The sequence below is a fragment of the Microtus ochrogaster genome, unplaced genomic scaffold (genome assembly GCF_000317375.1).
Source record: "Microtus ochrogaster isolate Prairie Vole_2 unplaced genomic scaffold, MicOch1.0 UNK1, whole genome shotgun sequence".
In the NCBI taxonomy this organism is placed as follows: Eukaryota; Metazoa; Chordata; class Mammalia; order Rodentia; family Cricetidae; genus Microtus; species Microtus ochrogaster.
The window spans coordinates 29,151,778-29,170,419 of record NW_004949099.1 but is presented as its reverse complement, the minus strand read 5'-3'; the positions used below and the strand labels follow the sequence as shown (position 1 = coordinate 29,170,419).

Here is an 18,642-nt window from a genome sequence, read left to right as displayed (position 1 = left end):
AGTTCAATTCCCAGCAACCACATGGTGGCTCACAACCATCTGTAATGGGACCCTCTTCTCGCCTGCAGGCATACACACAGACAGGCAGAATATTGTATACAAAATAAATAAATAAATAAATAGAAACCAAAAACATTTGGAATGCATTTTGAGCATCCTAACGCCGACTGAAACATGCACCTCTGACCGTCTCTCCCCGTCATGTGCCATCTTTCCCATGCTGGTCCTAACTGTCCTCTTCCCCTGTCACACTCTTTCTTCCCTGCTTACCAACACCACAGACTCAGTACCAAACACAAACATGGTATCCTAAGGCCTATGTCTGTCCAGCTCAGGATTCTGAAGAGAGAAGACATAAGAATTCGGTATGTTTGTCCTTGGAAGTCATCCTCAGCATGGTAAGTAGCCTTGTTTAAACAGAGGAGGAATAGTTAAGACTTAAAGGAGGAAGGGCCCTCTGAAGGTAGGGTTTTGAGCTGCAGCAAAATGAAGGCAGAAGCAGTAACACGGTGGAGCAGGGGAACAGCAGCCAGGATGCTGGCAACTAGAGTGGGGGAGCAGCTGGAGCAGGGGAGCAGCAGCCAGTGCACTGGTAGCTAAAGCAGGGGAGCAGCTAGAGCGGGGGAGCAGCTAGAGCGGGGGAGCAGCAGACAGCACACTGGCAGCTAGAGTGGGGGAGCAGCCAGAGCAGGGTAGCAGCAGCCAGTGCACTGGTAGCTGGAGCAGGGGAGCAGCTAGAACGGGGGAGCAGCAGACTGCGCATTGGCAGCTAGAGTGGGGGAGCAGCTAGAGCGGGGGAACAGCTAGAGCGGGGGAGCAGCAGACAGCACACTGGCAGGTGAAGATTCTAGTTCTCTCCACCACTCACCTGTCAGCAACCTCAGAGCACTGGTCCTCTGTCAAGTGACAAGATTGGGATGATGCTTTTAAGACCCCTCCAAGTGACAACTCTATCTTGGTCTGAGCATTGTGTGAAGAACCACGCTAGACACCAGTCCGGTCCTACCACCTGCCTCTATCTGACTCGTTCTCTCCCAATTCCCCTTTTCAAACATCACCACTGCCATCTAACTGGACTCTTCTAAAGGAGACAGCTATCGGCAGCAGGGAAAAGTCAAGTCTATAATGAAAACTCGAGTCTCATGGAGTGGAGCGTGATCATGAATGTGAGTTTGGCGCTGTGGACTGCAAAACAAGGAGAGGGGGGAATCGTGTAGTCCAGTCCTGTTTCGTGGAGAAAACAGTTGGGGCCCAGAGAGGCAAAGATCACAAAACGATCCAGTGGCAGTCGGAATCAGGACTCGGCCCCCAGCTCCCGCTGAGGCAGTCATTCCACGAGTTTCTTTTCATTCAGATTCTTGGAGCACTTTGCTGACAAACAGTGGACAAGGCTTGGGTCACAATGACCGGAGTGCCTGTCTTGTTTGCTAAGCGGCTCCGCCTTCTGCAACATGGCGGTCTCCAGGGGACAATGATGTGCAGTAGGGGCTTTGAGGTCCAGAGTTTGCCCTGACCTGCTGGGCAGGACACACTGCGTTTTAAGGTCTATGGAAAGAACTGCCCTCAACTCTGAACTCTGCAGTCTAAGACTCTGCTGTGAAAAGAGTTTTAAAGCACTGGCTACTTTCTCTGACACCCTTCCCCACCCCCCAGCTGACAGCGCCAAGACACACACACACACACACCCCAACTTTCTCTGTCCTGTTCCCTGACTGTTTGCTGTTGCTTTGGAGCCTCATAAATAGGGCATTGAAAACACTTCCTGCGGCTGAAAGGAGCCCTGAGTAGCTTGTCTCATTCCCAGTATGCCGCTCAGCGAGGGGTCCGTCCTCCTCTGTCACTGTCTCTTTTGCCTGTTGTAATTCTGTCTGCCTCTGACTTGGCCTGTGTCTCTGTGTCTCTGCCTCCCCTCACTTGCTCCTATTGCCGGAGCCTCTGTCCCTCATCTTTCCACCTTCCTGTCTCTGCGCTAGTCTTTGCTTTTCTTGCTTTTCCCCCCAACACCCTGTCTTCCCTCTACATCCAGGCTGCTGCCTCTTTTGGAATCTGCGGGCTTTCCTCTGCATTACTGGGTCTGTTGGTCTAGTCAGGAGGACTTTGGGTCCGGTGGCTGTGAGTGGCCTGCTGCCAAAGGTGGGAGGAGCCCTTGGGGGGGGCGGGATTGGCCCTAAAGCCACCTCATAAAGACTGTGACTGCAAGAGGCTTTCTGGAGGAGTCCTGGAGGGGCTGTTTGTTGCGGCAGGCAGACCCCAGGAGCTCAGCTGGGGCTCTGCAGTGTCATGCCCTGGAGCCCCCTGGCTGCGCTGAGCTGGGCGCTGGTGCTGCGGCTGCTGGCATTGCTGTGGCCCCCGGGGCTGGGTGAGGCGTGCAGCTGCGCGCCTGCGCACCCCCAGCAGCACGTCTGCCACTCGGCTCTAGGTGAGTCCATGGCCTTTGAGGACCATACCAGGGGATGCCTGTGGGAAAACTGATGGTGGGCAGAGCTGTAGACTTGGAATCTGAAGGAAGGGGTGGAGCTAAGATCCTGTATGGGTGCCTCCTGCTGCAGCTGATAAATCAGAAATGGCTGTTGCTTTATAGACCTTGGAAGTACAAAGCCTGATTTGCAGGGGAATAAATAAATATCCGATCACAGGTCTCCAGAGTAGTTCCCATCAGCTCAGCTTGATGGGACCCAGCTGTCACTGGAGCCATCCCTTAATTTTCAGAACTCCTGAGGGGAGGGGCGTTTGCAATGGAACACCTGCCTCCTTGCCTGCAGTTGAAGTTGCCACAGTGCCACCACAGGACATCCACATGCCTTTTGTCCTTTCTCTCCCACTACCTGGATATCCTACTTCCACACCTCTAACTACTGGCAAACTACTATTCACCCTTTGTTTTCTGCAGGCTTTTTGATTCCTTGCTGCGCACTTTGTGGTGGGTGCTGCTGTTTTGTCTAAGGTGTTCTCCGCTAGATCTAGACTTCTGCAGGATGAGAACTCTGTCGATGAGCCTTGTGCCTAGTGCAAGGTCAGGCAGAGAGGAAGAATTCTTTTAAATAAAATTTCTAGGACTGGGGCTGTAGTTCAGTGACAAAGAATTTTGTCTCTCACACGTGAGGCTTATAAGGTCAGTCTTCAATACCGGAAAAAAAAAAAACAAATACAAACAAACACCCAAAATCAAAAAGCAAACCAGGTTTTGATTAGATAGTAAGAAATGAGCTACTTCAATGGAGAATGGGTACATTTACAAATCTGATAAACATTTTTGTTCTCACTTGAAGGTGAGTTAAAAGATTCTAAGATCTATCAATAGATGAGCCCCATTCCAATTGCCTTGAAGGGGTTCCTATCCCCCACTCACCATCCCCAGGGCTATAGAGAATTCAAGCTCTAGACACCAACAGGTTAAAGGGCAGAAAGAACACAGTTGAAGGACCTAACAGCCCTGAAGGATTTGAAGCTGGCAACCACTACAGAGTAAACTCCAAGTTCCTTCTCTCATATGTAGTGTACTGCTGAGAATCCAAAAACACTTGAACCAATTGCTGAATACTCAGAAGACCCCAGGCCATCCCTATCTCATACCACATACTCCCACAGTGCTGAAGTTTCCCTTTCTTTCTGTGCAGTAATCCGGGCAAAAATCTCTAGTGAGAAGGTAGTACCTGCCAGTGAAGACCCTGCTGACACTCAAAAAATGATCCGGTATGAAATCAAACAGATAAAGGTACATGGAGCAGGACAAGGGCTGAGTCATAATGGGCTGATGGAGGGATGGGGTTTTGTGCTATGGAGGATGAACCTAGTGGACTCAGGCAGAGGACTCAGGACTCCTTAGGCCCATGCTGAAGTGGAACCATATGAGCTGGTACGGGCAGGACCCATGGGAGCCGTGACTGTTCAGGGTGAGGACTCGCTGTCTATCCTGTCCTACAACTCTTTGTCTGTGGGACCTACCTCCCCATCTCCCTGGAAGAAGTCAGGGTTTAGATTTATTTAAAAATAAATAAATAAAAACCAGCAAGGTTCTCTGTGCAGTAAACCTGAATTAGACTTTGGCTTGACGTTTGAAAAGAGATGAGCATCTTTTAGCCTGTGGCCCTGCCCTGACCCGGAGCTGCTCTTCTGTAACTGCCTTCCAGATGTTTAAAGGGTTCGAAAAGGCCAAGGACGTTCAGTATGTCTACACACCATTTGACTCCTCTCTCTGTGGCGTGAAACTAGAAACCAACAGCCAGAAGCAGTATCTTCTGACTGGTAAGTTAAGGGGCTAAACAGAGGTGTGATAGTGGCCACAGCCACTTAGCTGGGGAGAGCAATGAGACTCCCTTTCAATGCAGGAGTCCCTGCTATAGTGATCTTGGCCACTGTTTCGCTGTTTTCAGGAGAGTCTGCTCTACCAATCTAGGATAGCTAGTTCCATTTTGAAAGTTTTCATTGGTATAAGGCTTTTGGCATCTTGAGCCCAAATACGTCTCCTGAAGGTGTTTCCCTTGTGTTTATCACCGCCCTGTGCACAAGCTCAACTCTATAGTCCACCTCCATGAACCCCAGGCGGGGCCAGCCTCCATACCAAACTGGTTGGGACAGAACAGTAAATGAGCCATCTATCCAATACACCCAAGAATATTTTGGGGGAATAAATAAATAAATACGGTACTAAAGAATTCTGGAATTTTGGGACGAGGTGTTGGTGTGGTTGTGGACAAGGGGGGGAAGCGTCACTGTTTGGTGGCTCTAAGCTGGCCTATAAGATGGAAAATATCTGTAAGGAAATCAAGGGAAACAAAACCACCAGCCCACAGGGAGAACAGGGAGGAGCTCCACTCTACCCGTGGAGCCCACAGACAACCATCTACTCCCTACTGCCAGGCCTGGGCAGGAAAGTGGGGATTCATAGTCCTCACAGACTTTCTAGTCCAGACACGGCTCCTGAAGACGACACAGTGAAAGGGACTTCTCAGCTCTGAGGATGCAGGATTGTGCTGCCCTGGGCAGCCTCTGCAGAGATGGGACATGCCACTGTACCTTCCAGGTCCCTCATAAGCCGACCAGTCTCTTCACATCTCTTGATACCCCTCCCCTTTCTCGAGTACCCACTTTGTGTATCAGGGAAAAGGAAACATGGGGGCTTTTGTCCTTGAGGAGGTCAAGAATAACCGAGACTGGAGAAAACATAACTCTACAAAAAGGTGTCAGTGGTGCCACGCCTTCAGGAGAAGCCAATGGTCCTTTCATTGATAGGGGAAAGTCTTTTGTGACTAGAACACTGTGGCCATTGTAGCTCTTTCTGTGTCACTTGTCGATGATGTAGTACCCTGCACCTTTCTCCCTGAGAGCTGAAATGAACTACCTGTAGTTGCAGGGTGTGTGGCTGTCCTCCTGCCTTTGTACAAGACAATCCCAGTGTCCGGAGGCCCTTGTAGTTGTTGACAGTGAATTCCCAGTCATCCCTTCAAGACAACATGAGCATCAGCTCCTCTAGGGCAGTTTCCTTCATCCACCCTCTTCCTCACTTGGAGATAAGCATACATTCCTTTGTTCTTATATCTGGGCAATTGCAGTCCAGTAAACTATGCCTACTTTCTGTCTACCCTTCTAAGGGGCAGAGAACCTGCCATATTGATTCCTACATCTGGTACTAGGTTATAGCAGCTGTTTAGTGAATAAATGGTTGAGTAACCAAATCCTAGCAGAGGTGAGGGTTTGCCTTGTCAGGGATGGCTTTGATGAGAAGAAGTATTGAAAGGGATCTATGGTGCTTGTGAGATGGCTCAGTAGTTAAGAGCACTGGCAGATCCAGTTCAATTTCCAGCACCCACATGGGGGGGGGGGCTCACAACTTCCGGGCTCTTTAAGAAAAAGATCCATGAAATATTGGAAGGAACTTGATAAACAAATGTTTAAAAAGACATTTTCCTATGGGGAAATAGTCACGAGACAGATATCAATTGGGCAGGAGAGGCCAGAGTGGATATTGGAAAGGAGCAGACGTCTTCTGAGGGCCATCAACTGTACCAAGCGCTCTACACATCCCCCCACTTAGTCTCAGCAACAGCTTTAGTATTCCCACCCTCCACCGGAAAGCTCCTGGGACCTGCTTTATGGCTACAGCAGTTGGTATATAAAGGGAGTATGCAAAAGGAAAAAAAAAAAGCCTTCTCACAGCCTGCCCTTTTTCTCCCTGCCTCTGCTGGGGATCTAGCCAGACCCTCACACAAGCTAAGTGTGTGCTCTGTTACTGAGCCACATTCCTACTCCTGCAGTCAGCCATTTTCTTGTTTGGTATTTACTTGTACCTTTTGTTTGCTTGTCTGTTTCTCTAAGAAAGGGTCTTGCTATGTAGCCCAAGCTGACCTCAAGCTTTTGATCCTCTTGCTCAGTCTCCAGAGGGATAACGTTACAGGCATGTGTCACTAGATCTGACAAGCTCCAGGCTGACTTAAATCCCACCTTTTTTTCTGCTTCATGCTTAAGGAACAGACCTCCACCAGATCCCCTCTGTCTTGCACAGACACTGTGTATTAGTCTCTGCTTTAAAGGTTATAGGGATTTGTTGGTCCTTTCTTTGAGTCCTAAGTTTTCACTGATGTCATAAATTCATCTGAGACTGGAGTTTTCTGTGTTGTATAGTATGTGTTTAGCATAAATAAGGCATAATTTCAGCACAGAAAGGGAGGGAGGGAGGGAAAGACAGAGGGAGGGAGGAGAAATCAAGGAAGAAAAGGAGAGAGAGACCATTACTTTCTGGGCTGTTTAATGATGGGGACCCCTGGGAGCCCTAAGCAGTCTTCTGACTAGATCTGACTAGATTCCTTTCTCTCCACAAAGGCCAGATTCTCAGTGATGGAAAAGTCTTCATCCATCTGTGCAACTACATTGAGCCCTGGGAGGACCTGTCCTTGGTGCAGAGGGAGAGTCTGAATCATCACTACCACCAGAACTGTGGCTGCCAAGTAAGGGAATGTCCATTTCCAAGGTCTTTTGTGGGTGAGGGACAAGCTTAGAGCCTTGGGGTCTCATCCTTCACGTGTTCCTCCACAGGCGTGTACTTCCTCGCTTCCTACACTTATACTGTGCCGTGGAAGTGGGGGTGGGACGGTGGAGACTGCAGTACCTTTTCTCAAAGTCTTCACGCTTTCACCACAATCACACAGGGCAGACTGAAATGACACTAAATCGCCATTTAAAGACAATCTAAGCCAGATGTGGTGGCTCAGTAGTACTTGAAAGGCTGAGGCAAGAAGGAAGATTCCAAGTTTGAGGCCAGCTTGAGCAACATAGTGAGACACTATCTTTTAAAAAAAAAAAAATGAGAAAAGGGAGCAGGGAAAGACAGAGTACTTTTTCCAGGCCCTGTAAAGAGTTAATTTATTTTCAAATTTTAATTTCCTCTTTAACAAATTTGTGAAGATGGAGATTTTAATTTTAAGGTAAAGGAATCAAAGATCTGAAGAGCATTTACAGTCATGGCAGCATGGGACCCATCAAGGCTGAGTCTAGGGACACCAGGATAACTCGGTTCACAAGGAGATGGGGGAGCAGAGCTCAGGAGGGACCTTGGGATGGGAAAAGACCAAGGCAGGTGAGATGGCAGTGAGGGGACACAGAATGTGCAAGGCAGCACAGAGAAAGGACACTCTATTCACCCTGATATTGTGTGATCACCAGATCACCACTTGCTACGCAGTGCCCTGTACCATCTCAGCCCCCAATGAGTGTCTCTGGACAGACTGGCTGCTGGAACGGAAGCTCTATGGGTACCAGGCCCAGCACTATGTCTGCATGAAGCACGTTGATGGCATCTGCAGCTGGTACCGGGGCCACCTACACCTCCGGAAGGAGTATGTTGACATCATCCAGCCGTAGTGGGGACCAGTGAACACCACATCCTTGAAGAGTCCTGAAGACCAAGCCAGTTCTCTGTGGTACTCTGACCATCGCCACCTGCCATGTTGCAGCTAGATGATGGGAAGTGACAAGTGGGTGGCCTGGCCAGCATCATGGCAGTTGTGGAGCGTGTGACAGCTTATGCCCACATCTCCAGCTCCCAACTTGTCGAGGGCTGGGGAAGGTAGTTTGACTTAGCTGCCTTGCCCTCAGGTCCTCTCCCTTCGCTCTCAAACTTTGTTAGTCTAGTTGATACCTGTTACTGAAAGTTTTTATTCTGGCTTTGTGTTCTCCAGTCAGGAAAATGTATGTTCCTTTTCTTAGCTCATACGGTAAGGGAGAAGCCGCGAGTGTCGTAAGATGGCACAGCCTTGTGGTGCACGCTATGGAAGGGGTGACTGAATCCTGAGTGGGCTGGTTGGCTGGAATGAAAAGAATACACTAAAGCCCCATATCCTCTACTCCCACTGGCTCAATTTAGCCTAATCCTCTGACACATTTTCGTCTGCTTAAAGGGCACAGTGAGAGCTGAACAGCCTACTCTTCTCTGCAAGGGCCCTGATACTGTTGTTGGCAGAAGGACTGGCCCAGCTAGAGTTCATCTCTGGTCAAGGAAAGACTTACTATACAAGGGCAAGCATTCTCCCTCCAGGTTAAATATCTCTACCGCCTTCAGTTGGTGGCCAGGGACTTTTCCGCAGCCTCCTTCAGATTGCTTATGTCTTTGTTCCTATCTTAGAACTTTGATTTTAAGCAAAAACAAAAAGATGAAACAACAAAAGTGACCCCAGAGCATGGTCTTCTCCTAAGGTCAAATTCTAGTAGAGGGTGAGAGGGAGATAATAAAAGAACCCTCTGGGAACCACACGCTAATGGGGAACACAGCTTGCACTTGCTTTAAGCTTTTTCAGTGGCTATCCTGCTAGATGCTATGGCAGCAGACAGACAGCTAGCTGTGATTCTGAGAGTATCTCTACCCTTCAGCTACACTCCATTACCTGTGTGTCTAGATGTTATAGCAGCAGACAGCTAGCTGTGGTTCTGAGGGTATCTCTACCCTTCAGCTATGTCCCGGTACCTCTGTATCTCAGACTCTAGTTACCAGCCCCTGAAGGCCCCTCAGCCTCTGTTAGCCTTCCTTATTTGTCAAAATGGGGAAACACTGGCAATAGCCTCTATGATTTGCTAAACCATAGAGCTTAACATCCCAGAACCTTTTCCTGGGAAAAGCGCTGGATAAGATGGCAGAGATCATCAGTTCTTCTGACAACTCAGGACTGTTTCTCATTTTGATATATGGTCAGCTGGTGAGCAGGGCCATGTGTGCGGTGCTGGAGGAAGGCTCTGGATTTAAATGCAATGATGGAGATCCCTTTGGGAGGAGGGAGTGGGAGAGGACCAAACAAGATCTCTGTCCCAGAACACAGCACTTGGAGGGCTCTGGCAGAGTCTCCAAGTGGGATCATCCAGTGATAATCCACACCATCCTTGGGCAGAGGGTCTGGGGATGGGGAGGAAGATGAAAAGTGACCTCCAGGTTGCTCCGTGTGCAACATCTTCATAGCTTTCAACCGACCATTTTTCCTTCCCTTCTATCCTCCGGGGGCGGACTCAGAGAAGACATAGGATTAACTCTGCTTTGTCACAGTTTAAAGGTAGCAGAGGAAATGGAAGTCTAGTGGAGAATAACATAAGCAACAGCTTCTGCCTTAGGAGGCTTCATACCCACCAGGAGGCTTTTACTTGAGGAATCTCTTTGAAGTCGTATGCATGCTGTATGAAGTATCCTGGTCAAAGGCAGCTGTGCCCACTTGGCGTGGCTAAGGGACTGACATCCAGTGAGGGACTGTAACATTGCCAGAGACACATGGCAAAGCTAGAGCTAAACACAAAATTGTGAAACCTCCTGACTACTGATTTATAGATTTGTTGCCGTCTCTCATTAAAACGCCCTTTGTTTCTGCTTTCCTCTACTCGGTACCCAGAAGTGGAAAACATAGCTGTTGGCTAGAATCTAGCTACTTTCGCTCCTCTGAGCAGCTACCTGAGGGGTTGGGCTGAGAGGCTGAGCCCTTGAGAGGCCTCCAGAGTCACCATGTGGCTATGAGTAGGAACAGCACAGAGTCAAAGCCCCAGTCTGCCACCTACCATCTCTCGGTGGTTGGGATAGTATGTCTGCTCGATGAGTGGGAACTTCTCCCCTCCCAGTGTCTTGAAGATGGTTACCATCTGGGCAAACTGCAAAAGACAAGAAATAATTTCACTGCATTTTCAGTTTCTGAACCAGACAAAACATCAATTCATCAAATAAATGTAGAGCATTTTCTCTGTAGAAGACATTGTGTTCAATAAACTGACAATACCAAGAAAGGTACATGCAATTTCAAGGACATATGCTTTAGTAGAAGAAGCCAAAGAGAAAGCTAGTATTCACAGAGGACCTACTTAATTTTAATGGTTTCCCCCCAATCTTTTCAAATTAACAAGGCTGAGAAGAGGCAAGGAACTTCACCTGAATCCCAGAAGTGAGGCCGGGGGAGCGGTGCACATCTATAATCTCAGCACTCAGTGAGGCAGGAGGATGATGAGCCTGAGGCCAGCCTGGGCTACAGAGTGAGCGCCAGGCCATTGTGCCCAGCTAAATGGTAGAATATTGTCTTTAGGAAAGGAAATCAATAACAGCTGAAAAGAAGCGAAGCTGGGACCGAAACGTGAGCTCTTTAACTCCAAACACATGCTCTCCAGAGCGACGGAGCAAGACAGAGCTGAATGCTAACGTGCCGAGTCTCAGAAGTTCTAGCACCAGGCAAAGAAATAAAGGACAACCTTCCCGTGCGCTATACAGAGCCACTAGAGTCTGCACAAGAGGTGACGTGCATGAGGCTGTTCCTCAGGAAGACTGGAGGGAGGGTCCCAGTGATCAAACACACTGATCTATCTTCATGGCTCTGCTTTGCTGGAATTACAAGAGCTAAACTTGGTAGACCCTTTATGTGTGGCAAAAGGAGAGAAGGCAAGGTTCAGATATGCACAGCACTAGGACCGGAAGGCCTCTGGTGCACATCCAGCACCCCCTGACCTTTCAAAACCAGAGAGGCGCACGGCCCGAGGTCACGCTCTTGAGCACAGTTCTCTGCCAGAGCCTTCATTCCCTGTCTGTTTTTCTCCTGAGTCCTGTGAGTACCTAGCTACTTTTCAGATTCCACAGAGGCCGTGCACTTCTCGCAAGGAACACAGATCTTTCCCACCTGGTCCACATCAACCCACAACGCCCACCCCAGTGCATGGGTAGTAGCATCTTCTCTCTAGTGGGATCGGTTCAGGCTTCTAAACGCCAATAGCTTGGTCAGCTACAAGAGGAAGTTGTTGGACTAAGCCTACCCTCCACTTGTCAGAGACAGGAAAGCTAGAGCCTTTCCCCCAAAGCTCAAGTTCCATTCTCTGCAAGGGATCTTAGTGTGTGAGCTACTCCGGAAGGGTTATCAGCAAAGTGGAGTCCCCTCGTGTCTTCCTTTTAACTCAGTAGTTGCCTTTGGACAAAAGGCCGCTTCCTCCCAGGCTCCCTCTTCAGATGTGAGCAGAGAACTGTCGGTTCCTTCAGCTTCTCACACCGTGCATCAGGAAGAACATCTTTTACTGCGTTTCCCCACACCCTCCATCAGACTCTGGTCCTTTCGTGGGGGAGATTTTATTAAAATGCGGGGAAATGTGGGCCTTTCTGGGCCATGTCTTCAGGGTGTGGAACTGGTAGCTTCAGAAGTCTAAGACTTTCTTTAGGATTCAGGATCTCACACTTGGAATGGTCTCCACACGGGGTCTGAGGAGATGAGGCTAGGGCATACCTGGTACTAAAGCCACACTGGCAGAGTGCCCGGGTCTCTTCATCCCTTGCCCACTGCACCCTCTTTGTTCTCTGTTTACTTCTAACCCCTGGATCCTTCAGTTTGCTCTGACTGACCCCCAGTCCCTTCTTGCCTTCATTCCCCAACCCTTCCTCACCTGACCTTTCGGATCTCTCTGCCCACCTGGACCTGGCTGGAAGCCTCTTCTGTCTGGGCTTCTAAGGCTCTCCAGCATCCCCAGGGAGTTGATGCCAGCTCTGCCTGAAGACCTCTGTCCTGCTGCAGCCCACACTCTGGCACAGCACCAGACATGTGGGGCCCTATCTTCCCTGTGTGTGGGTGAGTTACACAGACAACCACACCGATGCCAGGAAGGCCTCCGGCAGACTCCCAGGGCCCTGGGACAGCCAAGACTAAAATGACAGCCAGTTCCCAGGCTCTAGTTGGGTCCCTGAGAGCCCACTCTACCCTCCCTACCCTATTCCCTGTCTGATTAATGGACTGGACTTGGCATCAAACCTCTGCCTCCCTGGAAACTCAGATTAAGTCGCAAGTACACAGTTACCAATTAAACAAAGGTAACATCTGATAAGGGCTATTTCCTCTATGCAGAGCAAAAACTGAATCTGCGAGCTGGTGTGGGGCTGGTGGAGAACAGAAAGAGGCTTATTTAAACCACCCATCTAAATGACTCGAGAAGGAATTCACTAAAGAAATGGGTTCTTTTTAAATATTGTGTTAATCCTGTCTCTCCTAGCTATGAAATCCTTTAGTTTAACCCAGGTCTGTCAATTTCCAAATGCTCTAGAATTCGGCTATAGTGGAGCAATCAGGGATGGTGGCATTCCTGCTTTCTCTGGACTGCTGTTTTCATCCATTTCTCCTGAAACCCCAGTGGCTGCCCTGGCCAGTTCTGGGGACAGCAGCCTTGCTCAGAGTCATTCTGGTGCAAGGCATAGCCTTCCCTAGCCCACTGGATGCCTCTCCCTACATCAAGAACAAAGAAATTTAGGGAACACGAGCCAAAGTTGTCCGTGTCAGAGGGACACTCCCCTTGCCGTCACCAAATGCGTCCACTTCTACTGACAAGCTGAGAATAACATGTAAACTGTCATTTGTGTGGCAGCTGCTTAGTGAGACGCAGGGAGAACTTGGTGTGTGGCCAGCAAGCCCTGTTGTTCCCATGCAATGCCAAAGGCGATGTGCTGGGGTTGTGAATGGGTGAGAATGTGACCCCTCACCAGATCCCAGATCCCGTGAGGGATCTTTCTGTTCCTCCCTTCTCTAGCCTCTGCCACAGTTTAGGAAAAGAAAGCATGGGACCATGTCCTTTAGGAGGGCTCAAATATCAGGGAACTATAATAACTATACTGGCAAAGTAATGGCATTTACTGTTAGTCACAGTTTGTAGACACAGAAGATGGTTGGTCACGGAGCTATGTCACTCGGTCACTCAGTAAAAACTGGTACCAGTGGCATCACCTTGTGTAGCCACGAGAGAACCAAATTCTGACAGGAAGTGGGGACGGGGTGGGTTAGGGCACATTTCAGGAGGAAGGTCATGTGACTGAGGAGAAATGGGAGGTTCCTAGAAAAGATATTTGATAGATGCCTCATCTGCACTTTCTGAGACAGGCAGCACACTCAGCTCACGCCACCCTTTCAGCCCATTTCTGCAGAACAGTAGGATCCCAGATGTCACAGGCCACACACACGGAAAAGCTGCAAGCGGGGCTTAGGAACCCAGCCTCTCCTTGACCACAGCAGCTCGCTAACCTCCTCCTCCTCGTCCACGCCTCTTCCTCCTGCACTGGAAGGTCTCCCCATCCAGAGAATAGGAAAGCTGTCCATTTGAGTGTGGACAAAACAAGAACGTCAAGAGCAGAGTTAATGGGCCCACGTGATTATACAGTACCCCTCCAGCTCCCAGAGCCAAGAGGTTTACGGTTCAGAAATGTCACAATAAGCCTGGTGAGCCTTGGCAATCTAGCTTGTGTGAAGCTTGATTTTTGAAAAACAAGATGAAGAGGGTATGATTAGAGGCAAGCATTTCCTTCCACGAGGCCAGCCGGGGGCAGTGGAGCTATCAGAGCAGAGTCCCCAGTCATCCTAGGCCCCCATGTTTCACTCAATGCTTTCCACAGCCTTCCACTGGCCGTGGAAGAGGAAACCAAGCCAATTCTTCTCCACTTGTGTGAGAGACAGCGTGACGTACAGAAACCCTGGCTCTGTAAGCTTGGCAAGTGGCTTAATCCTTCCTGGGTCTTATTGCTCTGTACAAAAGTGAAAATAATAATACCTCCCTGGTGAGTTTATCGTGGAGATTAAATGAAACTACACAGAATAATATCAGAGGGAGGCACCACACCAACAAGAGGTTTTATGCTCCTCGTTTTCTTTCTCTTCCCACGAAGAGGTAAGACTTAAGTGTCTCAAAGGAAACTTCCAGCTCACACTAACTGTCGGGTTCACGCGTGTGTGAATGAGTCTGACCTGACTCCAAGGCTGCTGGAAGGCTGGTGGAGCTCTGCCTGTAGTAGCCTGCTGAGTTGGGTTTCTCTGTCAGCTTTAGGTCTTTCCAATAGTTTACCCATTTTAAGAGGCAAGAGGCAGGCACTTTTCTCACTGCAGCCCCCAGTCAAGGAAAGACCCACAGACCTGTAAGGATTTTGTCACAAGATCTTTGGGCAGCATGGTGGAGAGGTCAACAGTCTCACAGCTCAGGACGTCTAGTAAGATGCTACGGTGATGGCCTACTCCACCCAGCCCCAGCTCCCAAGCCTCAGGTCTTAGCTGATGCTAGGATGGAGTTCTGGAAGGAAGAGCTCTGGGGAAGTGGGGAAAGGCGCCTTACCACCCATGGCTTGTCGCAGAAGTTGTAAATGGACTCCAGTGAGTTGACGCTGGGGAGCCCTGCGTACTGCATGCCAATGACAAGGTGGCGGAAGTCCTCATTCTCTGCCATGCCGAATGCATGCTGTCGGATGAGTACGAAGTCTGGTCTGAAGGACCTGGTGAGAGGACAGAGGCAGGTTTCCATTAACTAGCACCTGTGGCACATTTCCAAAGCCTAAGGCAGAAGAGATGTCAGAGACCACCCAGTCCACGACCCTTTCTGGATGGAGTAATGAGGTCTCATGACACTTTCCAGAGGAGATCTGAGAACTGTGTTTCTGAATCTGTCCCATTCCTTTGGACTAAATGCTGTCTTTTTCTAGCACACAAATATTTGAAGAAGGGAAAAGACACTTTTAGAGCAGTATACATTAAGTGAGAGAGATTTTTCTCTTTCCTCATGGGGGGGGGGGGGTATGAATGCTTGAAGCTCCTGTGCTCCAGAGTTGGTCCTGGAAGACCACACTACCAGGTCTCTGATCTTAACGTACTGTTCAGTTCCTTACAGCTGCTCCTTAAAATAGGCAATGCCCTCATCAGGCCCCAGGAGAGCAAGACGCTAGGCTGGCTGAGGGCAGAAACCAAACTTCCGAACGCTGTTCTTCCAAAATGGACGCTAGGGAGCAGTGCAAATATTTTTCGCAGAACTGAGGTTGAGCAACGGGGCTGCAGGAAGCAGAGAGTACGGAATGTTCCCATGCATGGGAAAGCTTCCCTGGTTTCACCTCTAGCCAGCAAAGCTCCTAGCCATCGCTGCTTTAGAGGACTAGGTGGCCTGTCTTCATGCCCTAGCTTCAGAGACCTTCCCAGAGAGGCAGTTATGGCAGCATCTGCCCCCAAGGCTCTGCAGCTCAGCATTTGACACCATGTACAATGACCTACCTGGTTCTCTGCCCAGGCACCCATCCAACTCCCACCTACAGGTCCAGCCCAACCCAGCTCAGAGATCAGCTCTAGCGAGGCTAAAGGAGCTCCTCTCGGTCGTTCAAACACTTCTTACCAAGATGGTACAACATCTGCTGAGAGTACTCTGACCTTTCCCCAAGTTCTGGGGCCTGATGTGAAGTCCAGACACCCCCCGTTAAGCCTTTTCTGGTGGACACTAAAGCCCAGCTGTATCCCTGACATCAAATCCCAATCTTATATCCCAGTTTCAGGAGTACTTGCCCTGGAGCCCTGCTCCTGGACCTTCTGTCACTACCTGCCTATGTGAGCATCTCCACGACACGTTTGACCCACGGATGGAGAAGCCCATCTATCCTGCCGTAGGACCCACCTACGCTCACATCACACCTGAATGGGCATCTGCTTCTCCTACATTCTTCTTCAGATTCTAGAAAGGGCAAGCCCACCTTCCTGTTGTTAGGTCCCGCACATATCCAGTCTGGCCTTTTCTGTCACTGACCCAGATCCCGTTGGACACTAGACTCACAGGGGTCAGGGTCCTGTGACTGAGGTGATGAAGAGAGTGGTGTGGGTCAGATCCCTCCTGAAACAAGACTTATTTCTGAAAACCTAAAGCAACATTAAGTTCCTGGGGAGAACAGAAACCATTTCGCGCATCTGGAATTCTCATTCTGCCCCTGAAGGAACTGTTGTACACACGTCAGCATCCCAGCATCTAAGTCAGGTGTTTTAAATAGTTTAAAAAAGCAATGGAACCAGGTTTTCCTGGGGAACTGCTTGGGGATATAAAAGCACAAGCCCATGCTGACTTGAGGGTAGGCAGCAGAAGTCTAACAGAATCCAGTTACCTCTAAGTGAAACTTCAGTTGCTTTTCTAATGCTGGACTGAGTTGCCTTCTCTAGCGCTCCCACGTAACACACGGTGGGACTATCTAAAGCTGATGTTGTAGTCACCCCCATCAAGTCAGAGGTGACAGAAAGGCCCTTACCGGACAACCTTTGTGCCATTCCGGAGCACCTGCATGTCCACGGCGTAGGTTCCATCTGCATGGGCCACCAGGTTCAGCTCGGAAAACTCCGCCTGGAGAATAACAGTACAGCAGCCGCCACGACACCAAGCGTTTATTTAGTTTCTGTGTATTTTCACACCCATTAGATTTCACCCAATACTCTAGGAAACCCTTTGCGTCAGGTGGAGGAGATCACTGCCCCGTCTACCCAAGCAGAAACTGTCTGGGTTATGTGACTTTTCTGGACAAGCGAAGCCTAACGCTGCATCTCCTTACTTCTGGCTCAGCATCCTTTGAGCCTCTCTACAGAGACAGACTGTGTCCAGGGCAAGCAGCTCCTTTCTCAGTCTCTGCATGAAAGCACTGGGTTCTGGATTTCCTTCTCCTCTGTCCTTGACAAGCAGGTACCTGTTCTGCCTGGGTTTCCATTTCCCATTTCCAACTTAGGGGTAGATTTTTTTTTATTTTGTTTTGAATTAATCCAGAATATCTACCAAGTTGTTTTAAAAAGGAAATATACTTTAATCCCAGCACTCGGGAGGCAGAGGCAGGCAGATCTCTGAGTTTGAGGCCATCCTGGTCTACAAGAGTTAGTTGCAGGACAGGCTACAAAGCTACAAAGAAACCCTGCCTCAAAAAACAAAAAACAAAAAAACAAAATAAAAAGAAAGAAAGAGTTTGCATTCCCACCAGCAATGGATGAGTGTACCCCTTTCTCCACACCCTCTCCAGCAAAGGCTATCATTGGTGTTTTTCATTTTAGCCATTCTGACAGGTGTGAGATGGTATCTTAAAGTTGTCTTAATTTGCATTTCCCTGATCGCTAAGGAAGTTGAGCATGACCTTAAAGTGTCTTTTGGCCATGTGAAGTTCTTCTGTTGAGAATTCACCCACACACTGAGACAATGAGGATGTTCTATCTGGAATTCACCAAGGCCAGCTGGCCTGGGTCTGAAAAAAGCATAAAACCGGACTTGCTGAACATAGCGGACAATGAGGACAAATAAGAACTCAAGAACAATGGCAATGGGTTTTTGATCCTACTGTACATACTGGCTTTGGGGGAGCCTAGGCAGTTTGGATGCTCAACTTACTAAGCCTGGATGGAGGTGGGCGGTCCTTGGACTTCCCACAGGTCAGGGAACCCTGATTGCTCTTCAAGCTGATGAGGGAGAGGGACTTGATCAGGGGAGGGGGAGGGAAATGGGAGGCGGTGGCAGGGAGGAGGCAGAAATCCTTAAAAATAAATAAATTTAAAAAAGTATTCAAAGAAAAAAGAAAGAAAGAAAGAAAGAAAGAAAGAAAGAAAGAAAGAAAGAAAGAAAGAAAGAAAGAAAGAAAGAAGGAAATATAAACTGGGCACTGTGGTGTACCCCTTTAATCCTTGCAGACCGGAGGCAGAGATAGGCTGATCTCTATAAGTCTACATATCAAGTTCCAGGCCAGCCAGGGACAATTAGTGAGATCATTTTGCAAAAATCAATCAATAAATAAATAAAAGTAAATATAGGTAGGAAAATACATAGTATTCTGTAATTCCTAACACATGAATACTGAATAACTTCTATTATTACATAAAAAACATGTTTTTTTAAACAGGACATCTCCTCCCCGCAAAGGACCTAATTTTTTATTACCGTGGAGCAAGAGGCAGAGGAAGGTAAAACAAACAAACAAAAAAACAAAACAGCCTTTCAAGTTCCCTATAAAAACAAGGGCATGTTATCTTCTAGGTGCCCTCTGGAGTACAGCCTCAGGGTCAGAGGAGGCAGATAATAAACAGAAGATGTGTGCCCACCAGAGTTACACTACCACTGACGGCATCCTAGGCATCCTCTAAGGCTCCCTCGGTTTGGGAACCCTGCACAGCAAGAGCCCATGGAGAACCACATCGTTTCTGAACTGTTGGATTGAGGAAATGGAAAACCCCCGGGGACAGGAGGACACGGCACTCCACTGGCCATGACTAGATGGTTCTCTCTGGGATGACAGAGGGCATGTGAGGCTCCATGCTGATTACCTGTTCCACCTTGATGTCATAATCTCCAAGGATTTTTTTGCCCCGAAAGCACTTGGCCCTAGAGAAAGAGAGGATGGTACACAATTAGTTT

General features: G+C 48.8%; 2 protein-coding genes across 3 annotated transcripts in view; one reads left to right on the top strand and one right to left on the bottom strand.

Annotated features, from left to right (window-relative positions):
• Positions 1-18,642, bottom strand: part of Syn2 (synapsin II) — a 162,417-nt gene that overhangs the window by 32,321 nt on the left and 111,454 nt on the right. The window contains exons 2-5 of the mRNA XM_026788072.1: positions 18,552-18,609; positions 16,511-16,602; positions 14,575-14,731; positions 10,027-10,116 (exon numbers count right to left, since the gene is read on the bottom strand). Of these exons, the coding sequence (XP_026643873.1) occupies positions 10,027-10,116; positions 14,575-14,731; positions 16,511-16,602; positions 18,552-18,609 (397 nt within the window). The remainder of the gene's footprint in view (positions 1-10,026; positions 10,117-14,574; positions 14,732-16,510; positions 16,603-18,551; positions 18,610-18,642) is intronic.
• On the top strand, positions 748-10,020 carry Timp4 (TIMP metallopeptidase inhibitor 4). 2 transcript variants are annotated; one of them, XM_026788074.1, is made up of 5 exons: positions 748-2,419; positions 3,618-3,715; positions 4,131-4,245; positions 6,820-6,944; positions 7,679-7,777. In XM_026788074.1, the coding sequence occupies exons 1-5, from the start codon at positions 2,281-2,283 to the stop codon at positions 7,775-7,777; spliced, it is 576 nt and encodes a 191-aa protein (XP_026643875.1). In that variant the 5' UTR covers positions 748-2,280. The 2 variants fall into 2 exon arrangements, with proteins under 2 accessions (XP_026643875.1, XP_005365093.1); XM_005365036.3 differs by having other exon boundaries at positions 773-2,419; positions 7,660-10,020.

Coding starts and splice junctions, on each gene's coding strand:
- Timp4 (XM_005365036.3), top strand. CDS start 2,281: ATGCCCTGGAGCCCCCTGGCTGCGCTGAGCTGGGCGCTGGTGCTGCGG. Junction 2,420..3,617: donor CGTCTGCCACTCGGCTCTAG/GTGAGTCCATGG, acceptor CTTTCTGTGCAG/TAATCCGGGCAAAAATCTCT. Junction 3,716..4,130: donor ATGAAATCAAACAGATAAAG/GTACATGGAGCA, acceptor ACTGCCTTCCAG/ATGTTTAAAGGGTTCGAAAA.